This window comes from Artibeus jamaicensis, unplaced genomic scaffold (genome assembly GCF_021234435.1).
Source record: "Artibeus jamaicensis isolate MK-2021 breed Jamaican fruit bat unplaced genomic scaffold, CSHL_Jam_final scaffold_369, whole genome shotgun sequence".
Classification (NCBI taxonomy): Eukaryota; Metazoa; Chordata; class Mammalia; order Chiroptera; family Phyllostomidae; genus Artibeus; species Artibeus jamaicensis.
In genome coordinates, this window is record NW_026522042.1 from 7,967,707 (window position 1) to 7,982,054 (window position 14,348).

Here is a 14,348-nt window from a genome sequence, read left to right on the forward strand (position 1 = left end):
TACAGATTAAAAGATATCACTAAACTCTCATACAGCTAAAAATTTTTAAAGATAGATAATGTGAGTGAGGATTCAGAGCAATCTTCTCAGATTTTGGTAGGGATGCAAATTGGTAATGATCATATGGAACACTGGCAGAATGTTCTAAATTTAAATGTAGATGTACCCTATGACTCAGAACTTTCACTTATAGATATATATGCAAGACAAAAAAACGTGCTTGGGTTCACTAAGGCATTCCTTATATGCACAGACCAAGCCATGTAGGAAAAATATATCTCTACACTCTGTCTATCCATCTGCTGAACGAACTTCTATTGCAACCGAGATGGAAGCCAAACAGTAGTGTTAACGTAACACAATTTGTCTACACTGGAACAGAACAGGATCCAAAACATTTAAGGACAGAGACAGATTGTGGTATTGATTGTAGTACCCTCCTAATTATTGAACTTTAGAAGATGTCTTGATGGTCTTAGCCAGAACTGAGCTTCCTGGCCAATTCTAATTGGTCCCAGAAATCACAATAAAATGTGCTGTACCCCCCAGGAGCTCTATGGACTAGAGAAAGCTGAGGCCTTCCTCAAGGCACTCCTGAAACTCAGGATCATATGAGCCTTTCAGTAAAGGGAGGTCAAGACACGGGGCACTCCACGAGCAATTATTTATCTTGGTTCATTCTCTTCCACATTATTATCTCATCTTAAAGTTTAGGCTACAGCCGAGGCCACTCACTCTGACAATGCATTTCCCCAACAAGCCACTGTAAATCATCTCCACATCTGGCAATGGGGTCTCCAACAAGAGAGTATCCCTCGCTGCAGGTGTACACTATATTTTTCCCAACAGGAAATGTGGTATCTTCACCCTAAACAGAAGGAAAAGAGAGGGAAAAGTATGCCTGTTTTGCATCACCAAAATGTTTCTTTAGATATATTTGGTCTATAAACCATGCCTTCTTTTAATCATCAGGCAACCAACATTGAAATTACTGATTTAATAATTGTTTATAAAAATAATTTTTGTTTATAGCCCCAGCCAACACCACTTCTCCCACCATCAATGAAGCCATTAATGTCATTGTACCATAATTTATTGATTGTACTCAAAATACCAAGCACTGTACTAAGCATTTTGCTAAAATTACTTTAGTACACACTGTCCAAGTGACTTCTCTCCCTTATGCTTTTAGTTAAAGGCAGTTTGTTGTCAGAATTTGGAAATGTCCTTGTCAGTCAACCCTTCATGGTAAGATGTTAGGGGCTGTTCATTGACAATACTGCCTGATGAACACCAGTTTGAACATATAGGTTCAAATCCCATCAGCATATTCATGAAGTCAAGTCTCCCCCTGGTGACTTTCAGAGGAAGCAGAATGTTGATCTTCTCCCACCCCATCCTGTGGGGAAGGGCTGCTGGGCTGGGTCAGCTTCAAGGGCATGTCATTAGCCTCTAATGCCAGGAGGTGAACCTTCTTAGTAAAGCAAAGAAGAGTCTGAAGTCTGAGCCTTGAGTGGGTAACCAGGCTTGCTTGGGGTCTCTCCTGGGAGAGGGCTTGGAGCTGCACTGGCTATGCTACAGGCATTAGAACAGGACTCCTTGGTGCCTTCTCCCCATTGTCAGGCCTGGCCCAGGCTGGCTCCTTCATGGAAGCTGGTAGGAAACAGAGGCCCAGGTTGATATGGAGGTTTGAAGATAATGAGGAAGGACACTCAACTGGCTTTTTGTTCTAGCTCCTGGGCCTTACAAAAGGGACTCCTATATGGGAAAGTTGAACTCAACTGTGTGTAAACTTGCCTCTCTGTAAGAATTGTTAGTAGCAATCTAGAAAAATATAGACTCTCAGGATCTATTCTAAACCTACAGAATAAGGAAAAATGAAAGACGAGGGGCAGGCAGCCACCTCTATTTTTAAGGTCCTAGGTGACTCTGACGTAGCCAGTCCATGGGCTCCTTATAGGACACCACATGCACTAGAGGTTGGGCCAACAGCCTCATGGTTTGCTAAAGTATGTCAGTCTGCTCGGCCTCGCTCTCTGAGCTATGCTGCCATCAGGAACTCCACAGACTGTAGTGACTATAACTATAGTGGGACAATATGAGTGTTAGTAGTACTAGGTTCATTGTGCTCTCTCACTCTCTCTCCCTCTACACACACACACACACACACACACACACACACACACACACACGCAGAGTGCTCTTCCATCTCCCAATAGTACCTAACTGGGCAAAACTTCAGCAAAATCTCAGTGCATGTATGTTCTAAGGCCTGCAATTTGAGAGGCAAACTCCTTTGTGGAGAAAGCAAGGCAGGCTGCACACAGAGAACCCCGATGAACAACATCTCCTATGTGAACCAGGAGGAGACTTTACTGGGTCCAGGGCCCGAGCCTCACCCAAGTGAGAAGGGCACTCCTTGTTAACAGGGAGTTAAATGAACAGGGTCCCAAAGCCAGGAAAATTCCCTAGAATGACAGGTAGCAAACGGCTCCTGTTCCTTCCTGAACAAGAAAATTGCTCAAAGTATAATGACTCATATCTCCCCATCACTGGCTAAATGTCTGATTGGCTCCTGGAATATACATAATACTTCATCGCAAACCTCATTTTGTGAAAAAGAAGTGTTTTTTAGAAAAAGGTTTCTTTTAATGGCAAGAATAAAGAAAGTCCTCATTATGAAGAACTTGCTTACAGATTTCTACTTTTAGTGGGAATGGAAATATTTAGCCATTCTCTGGCATGACTGCACTTCTAATTCATTGGGCAGCAGTATTGATTACCTTGCCACAGAAGATATACCGCCTTCTGCAGAATTCTAATCACCTTGGGCCAAAGAACAAAAGTCATGATCTAAAACCCCATCACTAAAACTAAGATTCACGCATAAAATATTTTTAGCACCATTGCATCATGGAGAAGGACATGGATCATAACAACATAAGAGAGGTAGAACTTGAAGCAAAAAGTATATGTAAAGGGAAAATATGTCTCTCTCATAACCAACTTGAACAAATCCGTGGTTCAAGGCAGGGGGTGGTGGACAGAATTCTGTTGAACCCGAAGGCAAAGGAAAGCAGTGTGGTTCAAGCAATCTGGAAGGAAAAGGAAACAAAATATCATTAATGTGATAAATTTCCACAGTATAATTAGTATTTTGCACCATAGCAAGTTTTTCATTTGCATCTGAAAGGACTCCCTTTTCTAAACCCTCCTGTCACAGAGTCAGCAAGCTGCTGTCATATCTGAAACTCTGTCAACCTGGCTAACATCCTTTAACCCCCCTCAGAGATCCCCAGAGATTCCGCCCCCACCCCCAATTTACAGGCCCACCAAACTACTTTTTCATATGAATGCCTGGTCTTGGCTTATATTGCATAAATTCCTAAATCCTCCCAAGCAAACGGCAGCCGGTCCCAGTGAGCCCCAGGCCCCACAATAGCAGCAGCCAGCCTAGATTCACAGCTTAGTTTGCCTGGGAATCTCCAAACCCAGCACAAGTAGCAGCCACTTCAGATTGCTTTATGACTCAGGCAGGTTGGCTCCTAAAAAAACACAGGTTGGGGCTGACCTTGTCCTGTACTTGGGAAACTCCAGGTCCAGCATACCCAGTTGACAGCTACAGACCACATCAGAGCACTACCACCCTGACCCTGAACAGCTGATCCTCCATGGAGGGTGGAGGGTGGTTGTTTGTGGTCACAGCCAATCCTTGTGGCTAACTGGCCTGGATAAATCCCTCCTGTTGATCTGTCAACAACAATCAAGGCTCAACTTCAAGAGGAGGGTGTACTCAGCCCACACAAAGGGCACACCTAGAGTACATACCTGGGATGATAGCGGAGACTGTCACTGTACCTTATAGGACACCTACTACATTAGGCCACACCAGCAAGACACGGAATCAAAGCAGGTCTACATGCTACCAAGATAGGAAATCATAGCAGCTCTCCCTAATACATAGAAACAAACACAGCGATGCTGCCAAAATGAGGAGACAAAGAAACATGGACCCAATGAAAGAACAGATCAAAATTCCAGAGAAAGAGCTAAATGAAATCGAGATAAGCAATCTATCAGACAAACTATAGTCAGTTCAAAACACTGATTATAACGATGCTCAAAAAACTTAGTGAGGACCTCAGCTGCATAAAAAAGATCTAGTCAGAAATGAAGGACACAGTCACTGAAATAAAGAACAATTTACAGAGGAACAACAGCAGAGTTGACAAAACCAAGAATCAAATCGATGATTTAGAACACAAGGAAGCAAAAAACAACCAATCAGAACAACAAGAAGCAAAAATAACCCCCCAAAATGAGGATAGTATAGGAAGCCTCTGGGACAACTTCAAGAGGTCCAACACTCATATGATAGGGGTGACAGAAGGAGAAGAGAAAAAGCAAGAAACTGGAAATCTATTTGAAAGAATAGTGAAAGAAAGCATCCCTAATTTGAAGAAAACAGACATGCAAGTCCAGGAAGCACAGAAAGTTCCAATTATGATAGATGCAAAGAGGCCCACTCCAAGAAACATAATTAAAATGGCAAAGGTTAAAGAAAGAATCTTAAATGCAACAAGAGAAAAGAAGTTAGTTACCTACAGGAAAGTTCCCATAACACTAACAACTGATTCCTCAAAAGAAGCTTTGCAGTTTGGAGGGGATTGGCAAGAAATATTCAAAGTCAAGAAAAGCAGGGACCTACAGCCAAGATTGCAGGGACCTACCAGCCAAGCTACCATTTAGAATCGAAGGGCAGATAAAGTGTTTCCCAGAGAAGAAAAAACTAACAGAGTTCATCATTACCAAACCATTGTATGAAATATTAAAGGGAGTTACTTAAGAAAAAGAAGATCAAAAATATAAATAATAAAGTGGCAAAAAAACCCATATCTATCAACAATTGTATCTAAAAAGCAAACTAAGCAAACAAGAAGAAGAGAGACAGAATCATGGATACAGAGAGCATTTTGATGGTTGCCAGATGGGAAGGCGTACAGTATAGGAAATGGAGTAGCCAAAGAACTTGCATGCATGACCCATGGACATGTGCAATGGTGTGGGGATTGCCTGAGGGAGTCAGGGGAGCTGGGTGGAGGGATCCAAAGGAGGAAAATCATGACAACTGTAATAGCATAATCAATAAAATATACTTTTAAAAAAGGAGTTAAAGAGTTAGCCTTAATTGATAGCTTAAGCGACTACTGCATGTAGAAGGTCGTTATTCCAAAATTGTGCAGCCTTTGAATAAAGACTCCTTTCATTTATCACCAAAACTTTGCCTCTGGAATTTTGCCTAGGGGGTGGCATTGGCAGTGAGACCCCACCTGCTATCTGGCAACAACATTCCCAGAGACAAGTACCCAGGGGCAACACCCCCTCTCATCATCATTCCACCTGCTCTCCCTTCCTCAGCAGACACTGCTTACATTACGTTATGAGACATCGAAGACGTAGGAATAAGGTATCACACCTCCAGATTCCCAAGTAGCATGTTCTCTCCAACTCCGTGACGTTCAATGCACCGTTCACAAGGTCCTGGCCCCAGGAAGTGAGTGCCAGACCACTAGACTAACCAGTCAAGTTATCCACCATCTCAGGTGCCTGCACTGAGACACAGGTTATGCTTTTGTCACAGTAAGTGTATGGCAGTGGTGGCAATGAGACCTGTAACACTTTTTTGCCAGGCTCACAAGTAAAAATTGTGTGTAACAAGACTTTTCAATATTAGAAACAACTGACATTTTAGATCGCTTGCCAAAACTGCAATATACTTCCCACCATGTATAATAATTTCTAGGGATCTAAAGTAAATTGCTTAAAGAAATCAGATCCCAAAGGTTACAAGTAGGGAATTTTTGATGTATGTCCATATTCAAGTGGAGATCAAAGAATCTCTACTTCAATGGTTGTGGGCGACTGGGAAGAAAATCGTGCACTGAGCAAACAGGCAAACTTGAATATTGAACACCAACTCAGGAGGAACTAAGTCAGTGGAAGGAATTGCAATGTGATAATCATTAAATAAAAATTTATTGACTGTTTTAAAAAAGCTATTAGCCATCTCAAGCATCTGACCTTATGGTTAATGCTGAATAAATAAGTAAATAAATAAGAAAAGGTGTGTCAGAAAAGTAATAAATACAACTGCTCTTGAATGCTTACTCTGAGCCAGGCACTGGACTAATCACTTTAGGTGCCTAATCCTTTCTAATTCTGACCAAAGCTAGTTATCGTTTTCCCTACTCTGATGATCTTAATGTTAGAGGTGTGGCGAGCAACTTGCCCAGGGTCACACAGCAGGGAGGTGGCCCATCTACTTGGTGCCAGCTGCTCGAGTCTACAAGCCCAGACTGCCTCCCAGTTCCCCACAGCCTTTTGTAATAACATCGGGAAAACTTGTAACATGAGAGCAAGGTGACCAGGACATGCCTGGGTCCTTTAACTGAGCCCAGGGCTAAAGGGCAAAGCAGTCACTGATAAAAAAAAAAGCACCATTTAACTTTTAAATCTTTTAGTAGCAGCAATTGCCTAGTCCACGCCTACAGACAGCAGCAGACAATGAATTTCGTGTCATTGCCAGCAGGTCTGGTCTCCATTACCGCAGATTCCTCAGCTCCTCGTCTTCCTCTCCACACTGCCTGCTCTCTGACGTTTCCCCAATGCAGGACAGCCCGCCCCCTCTGGGAGACGGGTTATTGCATTCTCGACGCCTTGTTTTCTTTCCTTCAGCACAGGGGCTCCAAGAGGACCAGCAGTTCCAACCTCCATCAACCCTCCCTGTGAGATAAGAGAGAGGTTGGTCAGAAAGTACTCGGAGAGGAAGAGTTCAGAGTTTAGTGCTCAGCTTCCTGCTCACAGGGATGCTGGGGAAGAGGGCGATCTGGGGACTTACTACCTCCAGCATTCACCGAGGTCTTCTGCAATGGCCAGGGGTCTCTGCACACTGACCGGGGTTGCCCAGAGCAAGACTGCACTCATACACTCCTTACGATATCTTAAATCTGTTTGTCGTATTACAACCATTTCAAAGCACCTTCACATATATTCTATCATTTATTTACTTCTCACAAGAATGAGGTAAGAAGTAAATAAATGTGCACGAAGGAAAGGAAGCATGCAAGCAGGTGGAATGCTTTTGCCTCCCATCAGCACCCCCTGCATTTATTCATCCATCACACATCTGTTAAGTGACTTCTATAAGTCAGACTCTGTGTCAGGCTCTGTAAATAAATCAATCAGTCCTGATCATAAGAAATGAGCTTTCTAGAGGAGAGAGACATAAACAGATATAAAAATAAATATACAGCCCTGGCTGATATTTAGCTCAGTGGGTTGAGCTCAGTGGGTTGAGCATGGGCCTGCGAACCACAGGATTGCGGTTCGATTCCCAGTCAGGGCACATGCCTGGATTGCAGGCCAGTTCCCAACAGGGAACTCACGAGAGGCAACCATACACTGATATTTCTCTCCTTCCCTCCTTCCCTTCCTCTCTAAAGACAAATAAATAAAATCTAAATAAATAAACATAAACTATCTCATACTTCGACTGCTCATAAAGTACCTTCACAGAGCCCTGTACTAAAGTGCTTAAATCACCAAGCATGTTGTGGAGCACACAGCAGATGTTCAACAAACATGCAAATAATTGATGGATGGGATGGAATACAAAATAGAAATAAAGATGATTCAAGGAGCTTGCCATCAGGAAGTTTAGGCAACGCAAACCCTTGCTCCACAGACCTACGTTATGACAAAGCCTTAATGAGGTGACTTTGGAGGGACAGAAGGTGTTTGGGCACTGATCTAGTGTAATGGAGGAACGGGGATGGTTCAGGCACAGCAGGTCTGTTAATTCAGACAGAAAAGTAGAGACAGCCACAGGTCTTGGCCCCAGCATCTACAATCCGGAAGTGGAATGGGGATGGTGATACTGAACTGAAATGCCCGGTGAGACTTCCTTCTCTCTGTACAGCAAGAAGGGCCACCTCAGGGGCCAGAGCAGGAGAGGAAGTCCCTTTCCCACGGGTCCAACGCAACCAGAGACAATTCAGTGCACTGACCTGCTTCGCCCTGTACGAGGACCCCTAGCTCACATGCGGCGCCAAATGTGTACGGTTTGCAATGGCACTGACACTGGGTCCCCTCCACAGTGGCGAGGCCGCCGTTTTGACAAGGCTGGCAATGGCAGGGGTCAGATTCATCCAGGTATTCCTCCAGAGCCCGTCTCAGGTAGAGTCTTTTCACCGAGGCACAGGGTACTTCCTTCACCAGCTCATACAAAGGTGTCAGCTACACAGGTAAAAACGTCACCATCAGAAATCAGGGTTTTAGGCGACACTATTTTCCTTTTGGCAGTTAAGCTCAATCCCCATTAAGACAAAACCAAAAGCCACTCTTAGGTTAATTCCAATTATTTCTTGTTCAGATTTTTTAAAAAGCAATTCACTTTCTTTAGAAGACAAGTCTGGGGAAATTAGGACCAGCTGGAGAAGGCATATATATATATATATATATATATTTTGTATCCTGTGTACATGTATAATTTTAAAAAACAACAGGACATTCATTTTCTAGATATTGAAATATTATTTTGAAGACAATACATTTCCACACCTGCAGAGGACAAAAGAAAAGGAAATGTATTTGCATTAGAGTAAAGAAATACGTGCAATTAAATTTGAAATTACGTATCTTGACCCTGAGAGACTCAACATGTCTCTCAACTGAAGACCGTTACTCTTTCTCGGTGAAGACACCTAGGTAGGCACTACTGCTCTGTGTTGGGTATGTCTGACGCTTCAAGACCACGGATGTGCTGGCTAAGTGCCAACCATCTGCTCTCCCGGGAACAAAGAGGCTCTGATCTGCAGCACCTGCCGATTTCTTGAGTGTAACTACTGTCACAATGGCTGATTTTAGGCCACCTCCATGATGCCGCTGAGCACAGAATTAGGAAGAGATGCACATCACTGGCTTTGGAGAGAGTCAATACACCCTGGTGGCCACACCCAACTGTGACAAACACAAAGTTGGTCACATTGCCCCCCATCGCTGCCCAGGCTCTTCTGAACTGGGTGGCATTGTGCGGCCAGAGAGCTGTGAAACATCTCTACTTTCTCTCTTCCTTTCCTGTCCAACTAACGAGCTTGCAGAGCTAGCTATAAACAGTTACAGGAGTATGTGGAAAAGTGCACAGTTGAGAACAGCAAAGTGTGTCTGCTTTTCCCTAGTCAACAATGTAGGGTTTTAAAAAGCTATATGGGGTACTAACAATGAACATAGGCTGCTTTGAATCTTAATGAATGGCACTTTATGATGAGACTGCTGAGGAAAGTCCTCCCCCTCCTCCTTAACCCTTATTAGGAGGCAGGTAGGTGCTGTCTGGCGTTGGGGAGATAACTTGAGAAGCTGAGTCCAAGTGTCTTAATCTCTGAAAGTCAAGTTTCACCTGGGACATTACTCGATTCCCATGCCAGGGAACAGATCGCAGAATCAATTCTGCTATAGCATTTGTTTTGAAGATATGAATTTGTTCTGTTGAGATTGCTATATTAAGGAATAATAGAAGCATACCACACAAGTTTTGCCTTTTCTTACATACAATTTTGTCCACAGGAAACACCAGGTGATTACGGAAAACTGGACACACTGAACCAAGCCACAAAATGGTACATAATACACACAAAACACATACCTCCAACATCTATCTAGTTCACCGTCCTTGTGATCCACTCCCCCATCCACATCCAGTGTTACAACTGTCTGTTGTTTCTCATTGTTCTCCTTCCACTTCACAACAATCCACAAGCTGTAACTGTTCCAGCACCCGGCACGCTCCAGATCTTTTCATAGGTAGTACGCTGTATTTACTATAGTATCCACCTTTCTTAACAATTTAACGTGTATAGAACTGTGCTACTGTGTTTGCTTTGGTTTTGATTTTTTTGGTGCCTATCTTTTTTTTAATGAGTGTTACAGATTAAACTTTTGATCATTGTGTCCCTAGACCCATTTCCCCCATAAACCTTATAGTCCTTTTATTGTGCAATTTTGCCTAGCTCTTCAGTTTTAAGGAACACATTTGTTGCATTAAAGAGAACTGAGTGTCAATAGAACGTCCTAAAGTTCTGCCAGCCATGTTGGTTCTAACTGAATTTACGTGGCCCCAGGAGCATGCAAGCCAAGAGCACAGGAAGAAAGGTGATCCGACAAATATAACAAGTCTGAACACCTTTTCCTCTTGAAAGAATCTATAGCGCCTCTGAATTAGAGAACAGAAAAATCTATCAAACTTAGGGCAACAGCTTAAAATGCAAATTTTGTCATTAATTTCTCTTGAGATTAACAAGATGTTTTAACTGAAATATGGACACACAAGATAACAAATATTCTGTTTCTTGTTGTTAGGTATGCTTTCCTTTTCTCACACAGAACATAACTTGGGATTCAGAAAAGGCTAATCGCAGCCTCCTCTGTTGAAGCACCTTGACGTAACCTCCTTTTCCCAGTGCACATCAACGCGGCTGCTTTCTGCTGCTGTACACACAGCATCACATACCTTCTGCTTTATGACCTGGGGGAGCCCAGTCACAGAAGCTGCCCAGGAAGAATACCGTTCTTGGTTTCCAGCAGGATTATTCAAATCCAGGTAGCTGAGGCCAGACACGAAACCTGAACTCCCCCCTCTGACAAAGGGGGTCCCTTGCAGCTTATTGCTTGAAGTTTCTACATGAGGAAAAATCAAGGGAAGGAAGTTAGGTCGCACAAAATGAGAACACAAACGTGAAAAGTCTATCAACTGTTAAAACATAGCCCACCCAACTCTATGATATTCTGGAAAAGGCAAAACCATGGAAACAGGAAAAAAATCCGTGTTTGCCAGGGTTGTGCAGGTGGGAGGGAACAGGTGAAGCACAGAGAGTTTTTAGGACAGTGAAATTATTCTCCACGGTTCTCTGTGGTGGATACATGTCATCCACATTTGTTTGACCCCATGGGATGTACAACACCAAGAATGGACGCTCAGGAGAACAGTGGACTTGGGCTGGTGGTAGCGTGTCCATGTAGGTCCATCGAGTGTAACGAACAGACCATCATGGAGCTGGGTGCTAAGAGCCAGGAGGCCGTGCCTGTGTTGGGACAGGGGTACACAGGAATCCTCTGAACCACTGACTGGCTCAACTGCGCTGTGAACCTAACACTACCCTAAAGAGTGATATCTATTAAAGTAAAAAAAGAAAACAGTCATTATCTGACAGCAGGTGATTTTAGGGAATTATTGTTCATATTATTAATACTCTTACTGTAATAAGAATATTATGTTACACAGGAAATATATGTCTTGGAGAATACATGTGCATATTTAGGGGTGAAACTTCATGATGTTACTTCTAAATGGTTCAACACATATTACAAATGTCCTAAATATATACTATTTATACATTGCTAAGTAGTCAGTATTATAACCATTATATGTAGATATATAGCAAAATGTCAAAATAATAACTATTACACAAGGAGATGGGTATATATATATATAGGTGTTTATTATTATGCTCTTTCAACTTTCCTGTATGTTTAAAATTTTTCATAATAAAATGGGAGGAATTCACTGCATTTGGAATACTAAAAATAAGCAAAAAAGCTGTTAACAGGCACACAATAACACATGAAAAGTGCTCTGAAGATTATGAATACTAATTGAATCCTTTTTTTCATTATGTGCCTTATAATTTCAGAAACACTTTTATCTCTATAATTGTGTTTTACACTGGTCATGATCAGAAATTCCTGACTGGCAGGCAAGACAGGATGACTTTCATTTCCTTTCCTTCAACTAAATTTCATAAAATTTTCAGAAAGTTTTGCCAATTCAAAAATTGCAGTTTTATCACCAGAAATTATTAAAGCCTGACATTTTCAATAAATCACCTGAGTGCTTCCTCATCTTTACTGTCAGTGAATTTTTAATATGCAGTCACTCTTGTAATGAAGTGTATCACCAAGTTCAGTCCCTGAACTACCTGAATCAGAATCACCTGGAGTGACTGCAGATTCCTGAGCCCCAACCACGGCCCATGAGAGAATAGCCCACTTTGTTTATTTTTAAATATATTTTATTGATTATTCAATTACAGTTGTCCCATTTTTCTCCCCTTTATTACCCTCTGCCCTGTACCCCCTCTCCCACCACTTTAGTTCAAGTCCATGGGTCGTGCATATAAGTTTGTTGGCTTCTCCATTTCCTATACTGTTCTTAACCTCCCCCTGTCTATTTTGTACCTACTGTCTATGCTTCTTATTCCCTGTCCCTTTTCCCTGTTCTCCCTGCTCTCCCTCCCTGCTGATAACCCTCCATGTGATCTTCATTTCTGTGGGAATCAGCATTTTAACAGGCTACCCCAGGTAACCTCATGCACGCTAAAATTTGGGAATCATCATCCTAGCTGAAAACCCTACTTATGAACTACAGATCCTAAAAGATCAGTGTTTATGTTTATTTTTAAGCTTGTAGCCTTGCTGGCCATACCACAGCAAGCTCTGCAGCAGGTCCCCTTCCCCTAGACAATCAGCCTGGTCCAATAGTGAAGAACTCGGATCTGGAAGCCAGATGTCATATACCTGTAGCTCATGTCTGATGCTTACCAACTACGACCTTGGGCAACCTTTCTGTGCCTCAGTGCCCTTGTCTGTAAAATGGGAATATGAACAATACCTAACTCTTAAGTAGGCGGAGTATATTGGTTAATTTTTGTGAATCACTTAAAATTGTGCTGGACACATAGTGTTATGTGTTTGTTGAATACAAAATAAAATAAAATCAGTGAATAGCTTCCGGTCACCAACCCAGCTGGTGACTAATGTTGACACCTTCCCAAAGCTCCCACTTCCACTTCCATTTCCAGATCAGTGTATTTCCATCTCGTTCAAAACTTGGGCTTCTCCTTTGCCATGTTAGCTCATCGAGCAGCCACTTTCTCTGGCAAATTCACTGCTGTAACCCCAGGGCCTACGACAATCCCTGGCACATACTACGGGTTTCATAAACTGTTGGTGAATGAAGTAAGTAAATAATCTTGGTTTCATTACCCTGTCTGCCTCCATCCTGCAGTCATCTACCAATATTCTATAAGAATCTCCTCTTATTCAGTGAGAACTTTGGCCCCGGGGCCAGTCTTCACCATCTCCCCAATTTCTACCATCACCCCAGGAGAACTTAATCTCCATACTGCTGTCCACAGCCTCACACGAGGCACTGCAGTCTCACTTCTTTTTTTAAAGTCTGTTTTATTGATTATGCTATTACAGTTTTCCCAAATTTTCCCCCTTTCTCCCCCTTCCACCCTGTACTTCCCAACCCTTCAGCATTGCCCACTCTTAGTTTATGTCCATGGGTTGTACATATAAGTTCTTCAAGTTCTCTGTTTCCTATACTATTTTTGACCTCTCCCCTTCTAGTTTATGCCTACCAATTATGCTTCTTCTTCCCTGTACTTTTCCCCCATTCCTCCCCTCCCCTTCCCCACTGAAAACCCTCCATGTGATGTTCATTTCTCTCTTTCTGTTCCTGTTCTACTTGTTTGCTTTGTTTTTGTTTTTGTTGTTTTTCTTTTTTTAGGTTCATTTGTTGATAGCTGTGAGTTTGTTGTCATTTTACTGTTCATATTTTTTATCTTCTTTTTCTTAGATAAGTTCCATTAACATTTCATATGATAATAGCTTGATGATGATGAACCTTATCTGGGAAGCACTTAATCTGCCCTTTCATTCTAAATGATAGCTTTGTTAAATAGAGTAATCATGGATGTAGGTCCTTGCCTTTTATGACTTGGAATACTTCTTTCCAGCCCCTTCTTGCCTGCAAGGTTTGTTTTGAGAAATCAACTGATCGTCTAATGGGAACTCCTTTGTAGGTAACTGTCTTCTTTATTCTTGCTTCTTTTAGGATTTTCTCTTTGTATTTAATCTTGGGTAATTTAACGATGATGTGCCTTGGTGTGTTCTTCTTTGGATCCAACTTCTTTGGGACTCTCTGAGCTTCCTGGGCTCCCTAGAAGTCTATTTCCTTCACCAGATTGGGGAAGTTCTCCTTCATTATTTGTTCAAATAAGTTTTCAATTTCTTGATTTTGTTTTTCTTTTTCTGGCATTCCTATAATTCAGATATTGGAACATGTCAAGTTGTCCCAGAGGTTCAAAAGTCTCTGTTCAGTTCTTTGGATTCTTGTTTCTTCATTCCGTTCCAGGTGGATGTTTATTTCTTCCTTCTGTTCCAAATCATTGCTTTGAGTCCTAATTTCCTTCCTGTCACTGATGGTTCCCTGAATATTTTGCTTTATTTCA

At 42.2% G+C, this 14,348-nt stretch overlaps 1 protein-coding gene and 1 non-coding gene across 2 annotated transcripts in view; one reads left to right on the plus strand and one right to left on the minus strand.

Moving 5' to 3' along the window:
- The window catches only part of C7 (complement C7), a 52,466-nt gene that overhangs the window by 13,408 nt on the left and 24,710 nt on the right, over positions 1–14,348 (minus strand). Inside the window, exons 10-14 of the mRNA XM_053657380.1 lie at positions 10,565–10,731; positions 8,067–8,295; positions 6,606–6,783; positions 3,008–3,095; positions 736–868 (exon numbers count right to left, since the gene is read on the minus strand). Coding sequence (XP_053513355.1) covers positions 736–868; positions 3,008–3,095; positions 6,606–6,783; positions 8,067–8,295; positions 10,565–10,731 — 795 coding nt within the window. The remainder of the gene's footprint in view (positions 1–735; positions 869–3,007; positions 3,096–6,605; positions 6,784–8,066; positions 8,296–10,564; positions 10,732–14,348) is intronic.
- LOC119044264 (small nucleolar RNA SNORA1) lies at positions 5,543–5,681 on the plus strand. The gene has a single exon (XR_005081571.2). It is a non-coding gene; the product is annotated as a small nucleolar RNA SNORA1 (small nucleolar RNA).